The sequence below is a fragment of the Zalophus californianus genome, chromosome 3, assembly GCF_009762305.2.
Source record: "Zalophus californianus isolate mZalCal1 chromosome 3, mZalCal1.pri.v2, whole genome shotgun sequence".
Taxonomy (NCBI): Eukaryota; Metazoa; Chordata; class Mammalia; order Carnivora; family Otariidae; genus Zalophus; species Zalophus californianus.
Genome location: NC_045597.1, coordinates 2,677,501 through 2,694,640, shown reverse-complemented (window position 1 = coordinate 2,694,640; position 17,140 = coordinate 2,677,501). Strand labels below are relative to the sequence as shown.

The 17,140-nt window shown below is 60.8% G+C and overlaps 1 protein-coding gene and 1 long non-coding RNA gene across 4 annotated transcripts in view; one reads left to right on the top strand and one right to left on the bottom strand.

The window, feature by feature from the left end:
• Window positions 1-13,398, top strand: part of COL4A2 (collagen type IV alpha 2 chain) — a 168,285-nt gene extending 154,887 nt beyond the window's left edge. For 2 of the 3 annotated variants that reach the window (XM_035726798.1, XM_035726797.1), the window contains exons 35-48: window positions 1,512-1,575; window positions 1,773-1,847; window positions 3,092-3,199; window positions 3,890-3,997; window positions 4,681-4,752; window positions 5,097-5,222; window positions 6,911-7,027; window positions 7,550-7,711; window positions 7,802-7,900; window positions 8,228-8,374; window positions 8,532-8,648; window positions 9,275-9,466; window positions 10,550-10,836; window positions 12,411-12,668. In XM_035726798.1, coding sequence (XP_035582691.1) covers window positions 1,512-1,575; window positions 1,773-1,847; window positions 3,092-3,199; window positions 3,890-3,997; window positions 4,681-4,752; window positions 5,097-5,222; window positions 6,911-7,027; window positions 7,550-7,711; window positions 7,802-7,900; window positions 8,228-8,374; window positions 8,532-8,648; window positions 9,275-9,466; window positions 10,550-10,836; window positions 12,411-12,668 — 1,932 coding nt within the window. Of the gene's footprint in view, window positions 1-1,511; window positions 1,576-1,772; window positions 1,848-3,091; window positions 3,200-3,889; window positions 3,998-4,680; window positions 4,753-5,096; window positions 5,223-6,910; window positions 7,028-7,549; window positions 7,712-7,801; window positions 7,901-8,227; window positions 8,375-8,531; window positions 8,649-9,274; window positions 9,467-10,549; window positions 10,837-12,410 lie in introns of all 3 variants that reach the window. The other variant, XM_035726796.1, reaches the window with a different exon arrangement.
• Window positions 2-14,762, bottom strand: LOC118356835. Its single transcript, XR_004819979.1, has 4 exons — window positions 14,439-14,762; window positions 1,465-1,657; window positions 1,160-1,378; window positions 2-495 (listed from the first exon to the last, which is right to left on the bottom strand). It is a non-coding gene; the product is annotated as an uncharacterized LOC118356835 (long non-coding RNA).
• Window positions 14,763-17,140: the final 2,378 nt, after the last annotated feature.

Below are 17,140 nucleotides of genomic sequence, written 5' to 3'. Positions count from 1 at the left end.
GGCATCGCCTACTCCACATCTCCCTGTGATCGCTCCTCTCCCCTCTGCTCCTGAGCGGGTGCGGGTCCAGCATCCACCGGGGTACGAGTGGTCCACAGCCGGCTTCAGAGTTGGGGCTCAGGCGGCCCCGGGTCCCCGGGTCACTGTGAGGACACGCGGTGCGCACGCCACCACCACTGGTGATCACGCGGTCGAGAGAATTCCCGAGAAATGCAACCATACGGGTGACGTCGTGCTGAACAAAATAAAGCAGAAAGTGCTAACGATGTGACCCCGTCTGTGTAAAGGTCAAGAGCCAACGAGACTGGGACAGAGGTCAGCCAGACAGCGGCCGTCTCGGGCCAGATTAGGGACTAGGGAAGGGCACGAGGGAATGTCCTGGAGGCTGAAAACGCTCGATGTCATTATGTGGGAGGCACACAAGTAAAGTTCATGGAGCCGAGCCGTGGAGATGAGTGGGCCACACGGATGTGTGCTCCTCGTCAGGAGGGGAAGCTGTAAGAACAGAACACAGAGGGCACCTGGGTGGCTCAGTTGGTTAAGCGACTGCCTTCGGCTCAGGTCATGATCCTGGAGTCGCGGGATCGAGTCCCACATCGGGCTCCCCGCTCAGCGGGAAGTCTGCTTCTCCCTCTGACCCTTTCCCCTCTCATGCTCTCTCTCTATCTCATTCTCTCTCTCAAATAAATAAATAAAATCTTTAAAAAAAAAAAAAAAAAAAGAACAGAACACAGAGTGCCGTCCGAACAGGGACGCGGCCCCGGGCGCCGCCTCCCCGCACCCCCCAGAGCGGGGCCGCGGTCGTGGTTCAGACTCGAGTTAGCCGGGCCGGGAGAGGTCGTGTGGAATCCCCCGCCCACGCTGCAGTGTAGAGCAGGAATGCCGCCCTCCGCCGGAGGCGGGGGAGCCATGCTGTCCGTGGTCACAGAGCCACGCAGACGCCATCCCGGCGTCATTATCAGCGACCAACCTCATTTCGGGAAGTCTCAGTGCCCACAGACGGAGCACAAGGCCGGGCGGCATCAGAGCAAGCTCGGGAATCCGGTGGCCCACGTCCAGTCCCCATTCTGCTGCTTCCTAGCTGGGTGACCTCGGGCAAATCCCTTAGCCTCTCTGTGCCTCAGCTTGTTCATCTGTCAAACGGGACACCTGTACCTACTTCATAGGGTTGTCCTGAAGTTTCAATGGCGCTCTTGAGACAGGACCCAGCACGGGCGCCGGTGCACAGCCAGGCAGGGTGGGATGTAGTCAGCCGTGCGTGTTGCCACCACCGTCGTGACCGCGACACCCATCATCTCTGTTCTTAGTGTCAGTTCTTAGTGTCTGGCTTCACGGTCCAGGAGGAACCACTGTTACGCGGAAAAACTCGAAGGCTTTGCTGCAAATCGATCAGATAACAAACCCTGAGTGTTGGTTTTAGCCAAATAGCTGAACAGGCTAAACCCTTCGGAATTACAAACTTACTCTGTGAACAGCCTTCTGAGATGTTTTCACGTCTGACCTTGCTCTAGGGCGACAAGGGAGCTCCGGGCAGAGCAGGCCTGTACGGCGAGGTTGGCCCCACAGGTGACTTCGGTGAGTATTGCTCGGACCGTGACTGTAGGGCATCCACCATCCAGAGCATTCCGGGCAGGTGTGGTGGTCAGACCCCGAGATGCTGTTAGGAATTTCGAAGCAAATTATTCTATTAGGAATGGAACACAGCAAAGTTGCAAAACTAACCACCTGCCATTGGAAGACCTGTTGTCAACCGTGTTTTCTGCCTGCCACAGGTGACATTGGAGACACTATAGATCTGCCGGGAAGCCCAGGCCTGAAGGGGGAGCGGGGCGTCACTGGGGCACCAGGTACGTGAGTCCTTCCCGCCCCTGCATCTCAGCAACAGCCCTGAGCCCTGCGTGCGGCTCACTTGGGCACTGGCTCGCCAAGCGTATCACTGTTTGTGTGGCTGAGTCACACTTCAGGGAACGGTTTGAGGTCTTCGAGCCCATGTGCACACAAGACGCTGGAATTGTTTATCAAAGTAAACCTGAAGACAAAGGCAGGAAAGCTCTGTCTGTCCCTGAAAGGGATGTTAGGGGACAGGAAGCAGATGACACAGTGACCAGCGCATCTTGTGGACAGAGGGGTTCAGTCTAGTGTGGAGGCAGACATGGGCCCTTGTCTACTGGCTTCTCGGGGCTCGTTGCAGATCTAGAATTTGGTCTCCTGGTGGCTTTCCTCCCAGCCACACGGGTGCCCTGGGCTGGCTAAATTGCCCCTTCTAAAGAATTTCTCCAACAGTTCGGTTTATAAAAGCAGAAGGGCAAAACCATCTTTGCTCTGTAGTCACTGACGATGACCCCATCTGTTCAACTGAAAACATGTTGGGGAAGAGAAGCCGCTCCCCACAGGAATCATGGCTGTCCCCACTTGAATGTTTCGGTGTCACTCAGCCGCGGGCCCAGGAAGCAGAGTCTCCCACTGTGCCCACAGGACTCCAGCCCCAGGGGAAGTGGGGCCGCGACATGCATGTCAGCCACCCTCGGGGGGGCGTCCACAAGCGGGTGCCATCTCCCACTGCGTGAGGACCAGGAATCCGGGCGCTGAGCGGGTCTGACTCCGGGGCTGCACCGTCCGCAGGCTGGTCTGGGATGGGAGGGTCCACCCCCAAGACGGTGCCCTCCAGGAGCCGAGGGCAGGGCGCCCTGGCTCCTCACCGCGTGGGCCTCTCCCACTGGCTTGGGTGTCCTCACGGCCGGGCAGCTGGCTTTCTCCAGAGCCAGCCATCCAAAGAGGGGACAAAGGAAGGCCATGATGCATTTTATGGCCAAGGCTCGAAGTGACACACCTGCATTTCTGCAGTGTCCTGGGGGCCGCCCCGGTCAGCCCCATCCATGCACAAGGGCATGGACACCAGGACGTGGGGCCACTGAGTTAGAGAACATATTAGTCAGGGAAGGATCATGCTCATATGCACAGCCCGTTCACAGCAGAGGCACAAATGTGAAATGACAGCTTCGCTTTCCTGGTGTCCCCTTGAGCCCTGCAAGGGCTAGGCCCCAGGGAGGCAGGTCCTGCTCTGCTCCAAGCAGGAACTCTGTGCTTACAGGTCTAAAGGGATTCTTTGGGGAAAGAGGAACGGTGGGCGAAGTCGGCTTCCCCGGGATAACAGGCGTGCCAGGCGTCCAGGGCCCCCCCGGACCCAAAGGGCAAACAGGTATGAGATCTTGCCGTCGCACGGCCTCCCCGCACACACCCTCGCCTGCACAGCTGAGCCTCCAAACCCCCAGACCCCGGGACAGAGGCGGCCGTGTGCCTGTGTCCTTGTCTCCTGCAAGCACACTCCACCCCAGGAGGCTGGCTCTTGCATGATGCCCACGACCTAGCTCTGTCTTAGGACCAAATTCGTGGGGAGGACCCAGGCGCCGGCCGCGGGGAGACACACGGGGAGCTGACGCACGTGCTCGGGTGGCCCAGCATCCATCTCCCCGTGAACACAGACCGAGTCCTGGCTCCAGGACCCCTTCTGTGCATTTGAATGCGCAGAAACGCGTTTGCGGATCCTGAGTTAAGATGGAAAGCGAACAGGGCACTAGTTTCGAGCTTTTTTCTTGCCGCTGCTTTGGCTTTGTTTTGCCTTGCTTCGCGTGGGACCTGGGAGCCCTGACGCTAATCCTCCAGAGTCTCCTGGGTTCTCTCTGCACCCCTACTTGGATGACAGGACGAGAATGGGGGAATGCGAGCTGCTCTCTCTTTGGCAAGGCTGAGCCACCCCCACTGAACCTGCAATTGGGGTGCATTCCCTGCTGGAAGGAAGGCTCGTCCTTCCTCACAAAGCCCCTCCTCCTCCAGCTGGGACCTGAGTTCGGGGTTCCAGTCCCACTTAAGGATGCGCGTGTCCCCCCAGGCTTCCCAGGACTGACAGGGCTGCAGGGACCGCAGGGAGAGCCAGGGCGAGTGGGATTGCCCGGTGACAAAGGAGACCACGGCTGGCCGGGGATTCCAGGCTCGCCAGGTAAGAAAGAGCATTTCTCCCCTTGCAGACAGGACACGCGGAGCTGCGCAGAGCCGACCCGGCCGGTTGAGGGGAGGAGCCGTTAGCCAGGTTGGCCTCTCTAGTCGGCACCCGGGCAGTGCAGATCTGGCCAGAGGGACGGAAGCCGGTGTCCCCGCTGTTCTGTCCAGGGCTTCCGGCTGCCCGCTGAGCCAGGGCTGGCCGGAGCTGGGGGGGGTCACCCGGCCTTCCAGGGCTGTCTTGCTCAGAATGAAGGGGGCCCACCCCACCCACACTCACTGCCCACATCACAGGAGGCCTCTCCCCCTGCCTCCCGGGTCCTACTTTAGAAATGTTTGTCCTCAGGAATCCAGAGGGAATGGAATCATGCCAGACTGTTGGTTCCAAGCACAGTTCTTAGAAACGAAATCTATAGAGTGACTCAGGCGTCAGGGGGAGAAACGACACACCATTTCCAGTTCCCTCAAAGGTGTAAGGAATCTGCAGAAAGATTCCAGGAGGACAGTCTTGATGTGAGTGCTTCTTCTGGGTCCCACGGACGTCACGTTATGCAGAATGCTTCCTGTGCCTTTGAGGGAAGTGGACAGGTGACCGTGCACTAGCGACCAGAAGCAGGTCTGAGCTACTTTACGAGCTGCGTTGCTCTCCAGTGCGCAGAATAACTGTGAGTGAAACCCGCACAGGTTTTCCCGGCATCCGAGGCATCAGCGGACTGCACGGCCTGCCAGGCACCAAAGGCTTTCCAGGATCCCCAGGTACCCGACGCTGCCCCGCCCACGTGGCCACGCCCAGCAGTGGGGGAGGGGTGCTGCGGGGTGTCCCGGACTTGGGGGCTCAGGGGCCAGGACGGCACCGGGAGGGCTGTGTGGTCATCCGAGGGCCACATGGACAGGGGCCCCAGTGGTTCTGCAGACCGAGAAGGGGTTCGGCTACCATCAGATCTGGGATGCTGAGGCCGCGTGGCTAGCCAAAATCACCACGGCTGACCTCTGGCTCTGTTCCCGAGTCTCCCGGCACAGTGTGACTGTCCTTCCAGTTCAGGAGATCAGCCTGGCGCAGGGGAGGATGCTGGCGTCACGGCTGTTGTCCCCTGCCACAGGTGCAGACATCCACGGAGACCCCGGTTTCCCCGGTCCTACTGGGGACCGGGGTGACCCAGGAGAGCCCAACATCCGCCCCGGTCCTTTCGGAGCCCCAGGACAGAAAGGGGAGCGAGGAGATCCAGGTGAGGCCAAGCACCACCCAGTGGCACCACCTGCACAACCAGACCCAGTGTGTCTGTGAGGCGGAGAGATAAGGCCCGGAGCAGACATGGGCAGTGCCGGTTGTTCTGCAGAACCTCCTGGCCAGCCCCCCACCATCGTACTCTGTTATCACCCTCGGGATAGTTACTGGAGTGAGGACCTAGGGTCAGTCCACCAGCACCTCTCTAGTTGGGAGTGAGGATCTAGGGTCAGTCCACCAGCACATCCCCACTCAGGGGTGAGGATCTAGGGTCAGTGCCCATGACTTTGAAGTCAGGTGCCTGCATGTGTGTTCTTGTTTTGCCTCTTGCTTGGTGTGACCGTAGACATGGCTTTGTTCATAAATTGAAGGTAGAAACACACCTTCTGGGTGTCGAGAGGATTCAGCGAGTTAATACAGATGAAGCTCTTACACACAGGAGCCCAGCAAACATGCTGGCTTCTCTAGAAGTCCTCAAGGCAGCATGTTTTCAGAGGGTCCTGCTTGTTAGGGGATCTGCCCTCTGGAAGGGGTCAGGGAACGCAGCCACGGGATTCAGTGGTGAGACCCGGAACAGAGGGAGGCAAGAGGCGTAGGTCCCGCGTGGTGCATGCCGTCCTGCCCGTAGACGGCGCTCACGACACCCCCACAACTGCACTCCGTGTGACCATGAGTGCCGACGCCTGACGCACACCGCGTGCCGTTCAGGCTCCGACCCTGGCAACGGGGGACGTTACAGTTTCCACCGGGGCAGAAATCACCTCTCTTATTCCCGTTTATACCTCAGTGAAATGCCTCCTGCCCCAGAGTTAAGTGTCCGATAACTATCTGTTCGGGAAGAATACTGTGACCCCGTAAGTCCTCCTGACCTCCGCTGTGCTGTGTGCCCCCGGGGCGTCGCTGGCTTACCCCTACTCATCCCTCTGTTTGCTGTCCGTGCAGCATGTTTCTCAGAATCCTTGTCGCCCCTGCTGGGGAGCCCCTGCACTCCATCCCAGGGACCTGAGGCATACGGGCTCCCAAACTAGTGGCCCTTTTTAAAGCAGCTGTCCACTGTGAGGTCCTCACCCTACACAGAAGCCACAGCCGCCCCATGACCCGGTGGCTTCTATGCCCGCTGGGCCGCAGCCTTGGCCGTGATCGGGGAAGGGGACTCTCCGCTAGGACATCCCTGTGGACGCTGAGCTGAAACAAGGGAGCTCAGTGGGGCCTCCAGGGTTCCGCCCCTTCTGCTCGTCCGGTAGGGATGCCAGTACTGATCTGGGGTCACCAGGAGATCCTTAGGGAGTGGGCAGATTGGCAAGGACAGACTGTGAGCAGTGGGGACCCACTCTGTAAAGCTGGGGCGCAAGCTACCAAAGGGTGGCCGCAGGGGGACTGAAAGCATCTGTGTGGCTCAGAGGCTTCATCCCACCAGGACTGGAGCCTCCAGTCCCAGCACCAGTGCTAGTGAGCAACAGAGCCAACCTCTCAGGGCCACGTGCCATCCACAAGGAGCCACATCGCTGAGCTCGATGCGTGGGGGCCTCTGGGCAGCAGGAGGAGCTGGTGGCCTCCCCGGACCCGGCCTCGGGCACCTCCCATCATGGCCCTGCTCTGGGACAGGAAGTGGTGGGGGAGGGGGGAGAACCATCGATCGAAACGTTGGATGCTGATGCTCAAACGGACTTCTTCTGTTTCCCTCCCAAGGGGAACGAGGCCCAGTCGGGAGCCCAGGACTTCAGGGCTTCCCAGGCATCACCCCCCCTTCCAACGTGTCTGGCTTACCTGGTGACAAAGGGGCGCCGGGCATATTTGGCCTGGAAGGTAAGCAGGACTCCCGTTTCTGCGGGGGCAGGAGCTGGTGGGGACTGGGTTACTTTGGGGATGGCACAGACGTCGTGTCCACCTTGAGGACATTATTGTGCAAAGTGAAATAAGGCACCCAGGGAGGGACGAGCACGGTGTGAGGTCCCGAGAGCGCTCAGACCCACAGATAGAAGGGAGGAAGCGTGCCGGGGCTGGGGGAGCCGGTGGAGAGTCGCTGACTCCTGGGGACGGAGCTTCAGTTTGGGAAGACGAGAAAGTTCTGCCGTGCAGGGTGGTGATGGCCACTCAGCACGGTGGGTACTCAGTGCCCCTGCACCACACACTTAGACACGGTTAACATGCTAAGTTTTGGCGTACATATACGAAGAAAGTCGTCCAGCGTTAGACTGGCCAAAGGCTCTCCCCCCGAACAGGTGACCTTGCGTCTGGTCCCCCGAGCGCCTCCTGCAGCGCGTCCGGTGCCACATGGCCGAGCCGGCGCCTTCCTCCCATGTAACTTCTCTCTCGTGATGCCGATAGGTTATCGAGGGCCCCCCGGGCCGCCTGGGCCTGCCGCTCTTCCTGGAAGCAAAGGAGATGTGGGGAACCCAGGAGCTCCAGGAAACCCCGGAACCAAAGGATGGGGCGGGGAGCCCGGGGCCCAGGGCCGGCCCGGCGTGCTCGGTCTCCCGGGACAGAAAGGTAACGGCGCCACCCGAGGGCCCCTCGCCTTCCAGAGGCTGGAGCCCCCGGCCAGACAGGTGAGTCCTCCATGCGCTGCTTGTCTTGAAGGGCCCAGAGGGGAGCCAGGATTCATGGGAAACACGGGAGCCACCGGGAGTGTGGGCGACCGAGGCCCCAAGGGACCCAAGGGAGGCCGGGGACTCCCAGGTAAGTGGCCGTCTGCACACCCGCAGAGCCCCTCTCCGGGAGTGGGCCTCGGCACTGTCCCTGCCCCTCGGGCTTGGGGACCCCTCTGAGGGCTCCCCCGGCCATGGCGACCTGCCGTCACCCCCGCTGGGACGTGGAGAATGACCCGAATTGCCGAAAGGGCTGAGCGACCTCTCGGGTGGGTGGTATCCATCTTGTCTCCGGAGAGCAAGATGGTTCCGGAAAGCTCCACCATTGGATCCAGCGGATAAAACAATAGAATACAGGTCAAAGCAGGAGAGCCCGGGGACTCTCCTGTGCCAACTGGGCCTTCTTTCCCCTTTCCAGGTGTCCCTGGTTCTGTGGGATCCCCTGGGATCGCAGGAATCCCCCAGAAGATCACCATCCAGCCGGGGCCAGCGGGTCCGCAGGGAAGGAGAGGCCCCCCCGGGGCGCAGGGAGAGATGGGGCCCCAGGGCCCCCCAGGAGAGCCAGGTGGGAGCCCTGCTGCAGAGCCGCCGGGGAAAGGCTCTGTTTTGTTTGCTTTGTCTTCACTTTGGTTTTCCGGCTGAAAAGCCTTTGTTCGGCAGCAGTGATGCCGAGCATCGTCACTCGTCCCGTGCTAGTCACACTTGTGTCTGTGGCTCGGCAGGTTTCCGCGGGGCTCCCGGGAAGGCAGGGCCCCAGGGCAGAGGTGGCGTGTCTGCTATTCCCGGATTCCGAGGAGACCAGGGGCCCACGGGACAGCAGGGGCCGGTGGGCCAGGAAGGTGAGTGGTGGACGGCGGGCGGACTGTGGTATTCGGGGAGGGAGGAACGAGCCCTGAGACAAGCAGAGAGGACAGGCCCAGGGGGAGCGGGGCCGGGGACGTCCCATGAGGAAGTGATGACAAATGAGGGCGTCCGCGGAGGAGAGGGTACAGAAAAGGCAGAGTCACCCAGGACCACGGATGCCGAATGTTTGAAGGGACGTCCTGCTGGAGGCCGACCGGACATGCTGCTGTGCTCCGGGGACAGAATCACCCCTGGGCAGGCATCACGCCGGGACGCAGGTTTCTAACCCAGAAGTGCCCACGTGTGCAGAGAGCGGCCTGTCCCAGGAGGTCCAGCCAGGGGGGCCTGGCGCCCGGGGCAGAGGAGGCCCATGTGTTGGGTGGGGGCTGGCCTGCAGTCCTCTGGGCCCTTCCGCCTCCCGAGTGTTGCAATCCCTGGCCCCTGGTTCAGGACCCTGGTGGATCAGGTCATCTGCAGGAGGCTCTCGGCCTGCAAGGGGCAGAGCCAGTGAGGGCCAGGCTTCGGGGGGAGAGCAGAGAGCGGCCTCAGGAGGCAAGCATGTCAAGCCACACGCCAAAGTCCGCGCGGCAGCTGAAAGGCGATCACTTTCTCTTGGTTCTAGGGGAGCCGGGCCGCCCGGGGTCCCCCGGCCTGCCGGGCATGCCCGGCCGCAGCGTCAGTATCGGCTACTTGCTGGTGAAGCACAGTCAGACGGCCCAGGAGCCCCAGTGCCCCGTGGGCATGAGCAAGCTCTGGAGCGGGTACAGTCTGCTATACTTGGAGGGCCAGGAGAAAGCCCACAACCAGGACCTGGGTAGGTGGCGTCACTGAGCCCCGGTGAGGTTCCTGCAGGCACTCAGGCGGGCCGGCCCGAGCGCACCGGGCCGCCCACACCCTGGGGCTGCAGAAAACACTAAAATGGACTTAGAAACCTCCAAACCTCAGGTCAGCGCTGCAGAGAGTGCGCGGCAGCGGCCTCCGCAGGGTCCAGTGCCTCCGCCTGGGGCTGGCCGCACCCACCCGCCCCCCCCCCCCCCCCACCGAGGCCACCAGTGGCTCCCGCAGGCTCTGAGAGCAGGCTGGGGCCAGGCCAGGCCTCATGCAGAAGCCCCGGGAGAGCAGATAGGAATGTGTGGGCACATCTGTATTTAAGTGAGCCTGGTCGCCAGAAAGAATTAAAATGACTCCCAGGCACACAAAAGGCGTGCAGCAAGCCCCGGCTAGAAGCTGGGGTGTGCAGGGAGGGTGCCTTCGTCTGTGGTGGGGAACCTGTCAGGCCGAACCCCGGTGGTTTGTGCACATTCCTGTCGACGCGTTCTGCTTGCAGACGAAGGCTAAGGGAAACGACAGCGGGGCCAAGGCGAAGCGAGGACAGGGCCTACGCCGCAGCGCTGGGCCAGCTTGCGGGTGCCACACCGTGGGCTCTAGGCTCGGGCCGTGCCGGGGAGCCTGGCAGCCGGCTCCGCTCAGTCCTCGCTCTGGCCTGCCCTGTACCCAGGGCAGTGAAGGTTCCCTGGGGTGGGTGCAGCCAGCGGTCCTTCTGGGAGGGCCCCTCAGGGTGGGCTAAGCCAGGCCCTCGTCTGGGATCCTACCAGGGGATTCATGGGGCCGGTGCGTTAAGACCCCTGCCACGGGGTGCTCGTTCATAAAGACCCGCTCCCTGCTGACCCGGCCCAGCGCAGAGGCCTACGTGGGAACTTCCGGAAGGGCGGGGCTGAAACACCAGCAGGGTCAGCTCCGAAACAAGGAATCGCAGAACTCTGGCTTGGTCAGGGTCCCTGGTGCAGATCTGAGCCCCACCAGGCGGCTGCTGGGCGGAGCCTGACGTGGGGCCCCGGGGCCTGGCCAGGACGGGGGAGCAGCGTCCGCCCCGCTCAGCGGTGACCCCTCTCCGCAGGACTGGCGGGCTCCTGCCTGGCTCGGTTCAGCACCATGCCCTTCCTATACTGCAACCCCGGGGATGTATGCTACTTCGCCAGTCGGAACGACAAGTCCTACTGGTTGTCCACCACTGCCCCGCTGCCCATGATGCCCGTGGCAGAGGACGACATCAGGCCCTACATCAGTCGCTGCTCCGTGTGCGAGGCCCCAGCTGTCGCCATAGCGGTGCACAGCCAAGATGTCTCCATCCCCCACTGCCCAGCTGGATGGCGGAGTCTGTGGATTGGATACTCTTTCCTCATGGTATGTGGCACCTGCCCGCTTTCTCTCTGAGCGTGGAACTGGGTGAAAATCTAGTTCCTCTCGCCAACCACACCCTGCCTGGGGAAGCAAGAACAGCCACCTTTGTAAGAATAACCACACAGGACAGTTGTTCAGGTTGTGCGCTGCACAAAGGCACCTGGCCCAGGGGATGAGAGCTGGAATACAGCCTGCGCTTTTGCCTGCACTTTGCTAACTGAGCCATGTTCGGCATGGGTGCCCCCACCCAGAAGGGGCCCGTTAATTTGCCACCAGGCCTTTGTGCAGGGCATAATCAGGATAAACTGGGCTACCCTAATGGCAGCCCTAAAGTTTTCCTGCTTACTCCGCCATGGTAGGGAGAGTGGAAAGCCCATGACCCTGTAAGGTAACCTTTGAGGACAGACAGAAAATCCCTTTTGGTTGCACGTGACCATCAGGGAGCCTCTGGGCCCAAGGAATAAGCTGTGGTCCCTCAGATCTTTTAACCTGCATTGGAAATTGAAAAATGAAAACTGAGCTGCCCCCTTGCAGAGGGAGTGAAGTGGTCCCAGCTCTGAGGCTCCCCGCAGGGCGCTTCATCCTGACCGCCGCCCGACGGCTCCCTCCTTTCCCGCGTGGCCTCAGCTCCTTCACACCTGGTGTGGCGGGAGGCGCTGCTCACCCCAAACAGAGCGCGGCGGCTCTGGGCTGGAGGGCTCCTGCCTTCTGTGAGCTGGAGACTCCAAGGCTTTCTGTTGCCATGGTTTTGTGTAGAGAGGCTAACCCAGGCTCCCTGCCCAGCGCGTCCCAAGACAGCCTCCCTTGCCCCCCACAGCCTGTAGCCGAGTCCCCTCCCGTTGCACACAGCCCGTGCTTCCAAGCCACATGGCGCCTGTCTACATGAGCCTCTGGTGCGCTTTAACCGGAGCTACACCATTCCTGAGACCCAGAGAAAGTGTCCCTGTGACGCTGGGCCCGCCTCCTGGCAACAGCCGCACCATCAGCTCAGGCGCCCTCTGATGGGAGCAATAATTGCCACACAAGTCACAGGACAGTTAGAGACAAATCAGCAAGGGGGGATTCTCCAAACGGCTCCCGTCCCCTCTTCACGAGCGCAAGCCGAGGAGGGGCTGGAGGGGCCACTGTCTTTGCTCCTTATTTCTACCTCACCGACCTCCCAGGCTGACCCCACACACTGACTGTATTTTTCCTTTAAAAAAAAAAAAGCACACTCTGGTATCTCTCCCGCCAGGCAAACACCCCTTTCTTTGGGTGATGCGGGAGACGGTATTTCCCCCCAGATGAAGTCCGCCGTGTCCACTGGCCGTATAACCTGCTTCTGTTCAGGTTTTCACTTAAGCCGCACATCTGCGGCTGCAGATGTACAGCCTGCACCTGTACAGGGTGTGGGCTCACGGCCCTGGACCCGCACCTGCCGCGTGCACCCTGGGCTGCCGTCCGTGGGCTTCACCCCGCCACGCTCCTAGCATTAAAGAGTGCGGTGCGGCGGGCTGTGTAGACCAGGGCCGATGCTCCAGAGCTGGGGTGCAGTGAGGGGGACGCGCTCATGGCCCTGCCCCGTGTCCCCCCCACAGCACACAGCCGCCGGTGACGAGGGAGGCGGCCAGTCGCTGGTGTCGCCGGGCAGCTGCCTGGAGGACTTCCGCGCCACGCCCTTCATCGAGTGCAACGGGGGCCGCGGGACCTGCCACTACTACGCCAACAAGTACAGCTTCTGGCTCACCGCCATCCCCGAGCAGACCTTCCAGGGCGCGCCGTCTGCCGACACGCTCAAAGCGGGGCTCGTGCGGACGCACATCAGCCGCTGCCAGGTGTGCATGAAGAACCTGTGAGGGGCCGCCCGCCCCGACGCGCTTCTGTCCCGGGCCACGCTCAGCCCGGGGGCCACTTTGGTGCTTACTCTTACTCATTACCTCAGAGGACGCCCCCAAACGGATCTCGTTTTCTTTAAAAACCCAGTGGAAAGGCTTCCAAAGGAATTCAGCACCGGCGCTTCTACCAAGTAGCCCCTCGCTGTGCGCAGGTGCCGGCCCCCCTCCCCTCCGCGGGGGGCTGTCCCCCTCCCCAGCACCCCTGTCCGGCCATACATCACGCACTAGGTGTCGCTAACTTCCTCGTCTGCACCTGTACAGTCGGCTTCCGAGCGCCCGCCGCCGACCCGCATACTGAACTCACCTAACAGGGTGGTGTAGACTAAGGAAGCCTGAACTCCCGGCTGCGGTCTGCACAGCCGGTCTCCGGCCACTCCGCGGGCAGCTCTGTTTTCTCCCAAAGACCACTGATGTGAATTTGAATCCCCTCAGGAAGGCCAGGGGTGCCTTTTATTTTAAAAAGCCTTAGATCGTCCGGCACGAGCTCCCCTCCCCCCACGTCCTTACAGACCACCAGAAGCGGAGACCTTCTCAGCACCTGATGTCAGCCACGCCACCTGGCGGCGCACTCGAGTATCCTCGGCCCCAGGTGGCCCCGGGGATTGACCCTCTGTCCTTGGTGACTTGTATGCCTATGACTTATCTAACCTCTGTAACAACCACAGAATAAAAGTTGGTTTTGAGCTTTTTATACCCCGAGTTGCTGGCTGCCTTCATTCGCATCCGGACAGCACAGGTGGCCGACCCCGCACTGCATCTGGGCCCACGAGCCTGCCGTGGGTGAGCCGGGCCCCCGCCCCCCCCACCGCCGCTGCCCTTTCCTGAGTTCCTGCAGACCTGACCCAAGTCTGTGGCCTGCCGTTCACTTCTCAGGGAGCCGTGTGTGTTCAGACACCCCAACCACCACTCGTAGGCGTCGGGAGGATGGTCCCTGCAGAGACGCACTTACAAAGCCACTCAGTTCTCACCCAGCACCCCAGATCAGCTCTCCATATTGCCAAGAAACCCCCATGCACATTTCTGGTTTCAGTTTTCTCTGGAACCTGGCTGGTCTTGGGAGCCCAGCTCAGAATTTGTTACCCTTTAAAATTCAATCTCATAGTAAACTTTTTTAAGAACCATTTCCATGTCATAAAGTAAGTTTTCTGCCTGATAAGGTCATTTGAACTCTATCAGCAACCACCCTGACTCGCATTCCCCCAGAAGCTGACCAGGACAAGGACTCTGCACAGGAGGGTTATTCAGGAACATGAGTCCCAATCAGGGAATGGAGGGGGCCCGGCAGTGAACCCCGGAAAGAGGACACCTTACTAAGGGGGTTACCACCAAGGGGAATTTAGGGCTCTGCCCTGTGGACAACCACCAAGGAAAGCCACAGAAGGAGCCTCAGCTTGTGCAGCTAAGGCTCAAAAAAGGGACGTTTCCCTCCACCAGCTCTTGCCCCTCGTGGTCAGGGGTTGTCTGGGACTGTCCAGTCCCCTGCGCTCCCAGGTGCGCGGGCTGAGCGGCGTCCCAGGTGGAGGTGCGCTCCCAGGGGAGCACATCCCAGGTGGAGGTAGTGGAAAAGCAGCAAAGCTAATGTAAGGTGCCATGGGCTACACCTGTACGCAGATGGTTTCCGTAGCAACAGCCATAGCACACACACCCCCCACCATGGAACGCGAGGCTTGAGGCCAGGATTTGAAAGATGCCCAGCACAGCACCCGCCCCCCCGCCCCGGACGAAACTCACGGAGGCAGCTGTTCATTCTGGACTCCAGTCCCTACGATCAAGGGGCAGCCTCCAAATGTGTCCCAGTCCTGAAGACTGCAGCTTGGCTTGGGTGTGATGCCAGGAAGGACACGGCGCTGGGGACCCACATCCTCCCTAGCGGGTCAGAGCCCCCAGTGGCCCCTGACGCCCTCCCCATCTGCAGACTGAGCCTTGCCTCCCTTCCACAGCTCAAGTTCAGGAGCGAAGGGCAGCTGGGGTGGAGGCCAGCTCCAGAGGTGGGGGTCATGTGATGACATAAACTGGCCTCATTCCAGCTATTTCCAGGGGCCACATGAGCACAGGGGTCAGGGTCCAGCCTCTCCGTGCTGGGAGTGGGGGCACCCATGTCCTTCCCGGAGCTGCCTTGCCCCTAACTCTACACTTAGGAGAAGGCAGGGTTACTGCAGAGCTTTTGGAAAGGGGATCCTTGCATCCGGATTATGGGGACTCTGGGGGGTCTCCCCCATCCCCGCACTGCCCTCCCTGCCCCAGGCACAGGAACCCCCACCCCCCACAGAGGTGTGAGCGTGCAAGTGAGGCCACCAGAGGGTGAGGCCAAGGGAGGAGGGTAGGAAGTGCCCCCGGAGACGCACACACACTGTGTCCTGGGGCTGACGGTGGCCCCTCCCCAGGCCAACCCACCCCATTCCCCTCGCCCAGATGATCAGCCCCAGACGCTGCTTCTAGGCCTTCCTGGTGCAAACAACCCGATGCGGGGACGCACGGGGCACCCCTCTGGTCGTGGGCAGCAGGTGCACGGCCGACCCGACCTTGCGAGGGAGGACACGTCAGCGCATGGAACGAGGCGCGTGAAGCCGAGCTGGGTCTGTGGGGAAACCGGGTGCTGTGCAGAGGGTTTGCTGGACACCCGGGTGCGGGTTTTCCTGGCACACAGGCAGCTATGTCGAAACCAAGTTCAGAAACGACAAAGTTGTAATTTTGAGAAGCCAGCCTTGCAGTTTGGGACGAGGGGCAAACAGGGCTCCCAGCACCCGGGTTACAACATTTCCAGCCTGAACCATTCCTGCTCCGCACGCCGCCTCAGGGCGCCTGGAAACATCCAAGGAAGAGATGCCGCTGAGGAGGTTTCCATCGTGCAAGGACAGTGGAGCCCAGGGAGAAAATCCGCAGGGGCGGCTCTGAGACCAGGGTAGCCGGGCAGTCATGTCTGTACAGAAGGAGAAAAGGAACGTTTGAGGTTGCCAGCTCAAACCCACATCCCGCCGAGAAATCCCATGTGTCTCCACCAGCTGGCTTACCCACCCAAGCAACCTGACGCTTCCCCAGCGCTGACCTGGCTCCTGAGTGGGAACCGGGCCCACTCGGTCAGAGCTAGGACCCCGCAAGCAGGCTGGGACCAAAGAACTCGCTGGCGTCCGAGATCCACTTGAGACACAATCCAGCGTGATGTCTATTTTTAGGACAACAGTCAAGGGTGAAATGCTTCCATGGGATTGATGGAGAACGTGCCATCCCTGGGCAACCCCCCAGAACATGCGGCCACTTAGGGACACAAGCTGGGGGTGCTCGGAGCAGATGGGCAAGAGAAGCAGAGAACGTTCAGGGGAAAAGGCCGTGAGAACTCAGCCAGCCCTGCCTTCCTGCACGAACCGTAGAAGAGGACACTTTCTCCTGCACAGGCTGCAGAGACAAATCCCAGGGCCTCACTGGCTGGTGGCAGGTGTCGCAGACGGGGCACCAGCAAAGGTATCATTAAACCAGCTTGATGATGCACGGATTCGTTTTCACTCTCCAACGGGCTCCGCTGTGGGACTGAAGTCTGAGGCCTCTGGACGGGCTTGGGTAATGGGGCGTCAGAGTGGGGAGCCCCAGGCAGAGACAGGAGGCTGTGCCGCGCTCCGTCCTGTAGGCTGGCTCATGCTCGCACCTGGAGAACGTGCACTGCACAGGACCAGAGGCCGGCCTGGGGGGACCCCCAAACAGGCCGTGGGCCCTCAACACAATCACTGCACACCTCCCCAGCCCCCCAAAGTAACGACTCACGAAACATACTGCTTTCTTACTAGCCTCGGCCTCACGGTGCCCTCTATTATGGACTGAACACTTGTCTCCCTGCAAATCCGTCTGTGGAAGCCCAGCCCCCCAGTGGGACCGTATTTGGAGGTGGGGCCTTTGGGAGGTCATGGGGTGCGGTCCTCGCGATGGGATTAGTGGCCTTGCAAGGAGAGAGAGACCAGAGCCCGCTCTGCCCACCATGTGGACACAGTAAGAAGGTGGTGTCTGCCGGGGGAAGGGGGCCCCGGCCCGAAATCAGATGTGCCAGCGCCCTGGACCTCCGCTTCCAGCCTCCAGAGCTGCGCGCGAGAGACATGCCCAGCCTGCGTTTTGTTCCAGCCGCCCACGTTGGCTGAGATACCCCTTAAATTTCTCAGAAAAACCACTGCCTCGCAGCCTCGTCTTAGAATCTGCTTGTGACAAAGCAGCCCACCCACCAACCCCTGGAAAGGGGGCTTCTGGGTCAGTAACTGCCTGAGTGACCCCAAACACACCTGAGCAGAGACAGACCTTCTAGATTTCTATTCCTGGAGCTCATTTCATCGAGACAACAGCAAATGGACCAATCTAAATATTCTGAAATGTCTAAGGATTCATTGTAGCTTTAAAGACAGAAGTACCTTAAGCTCCCAGCCACCTCCCAGGCGCCCCCAGCAAGGGGTCCA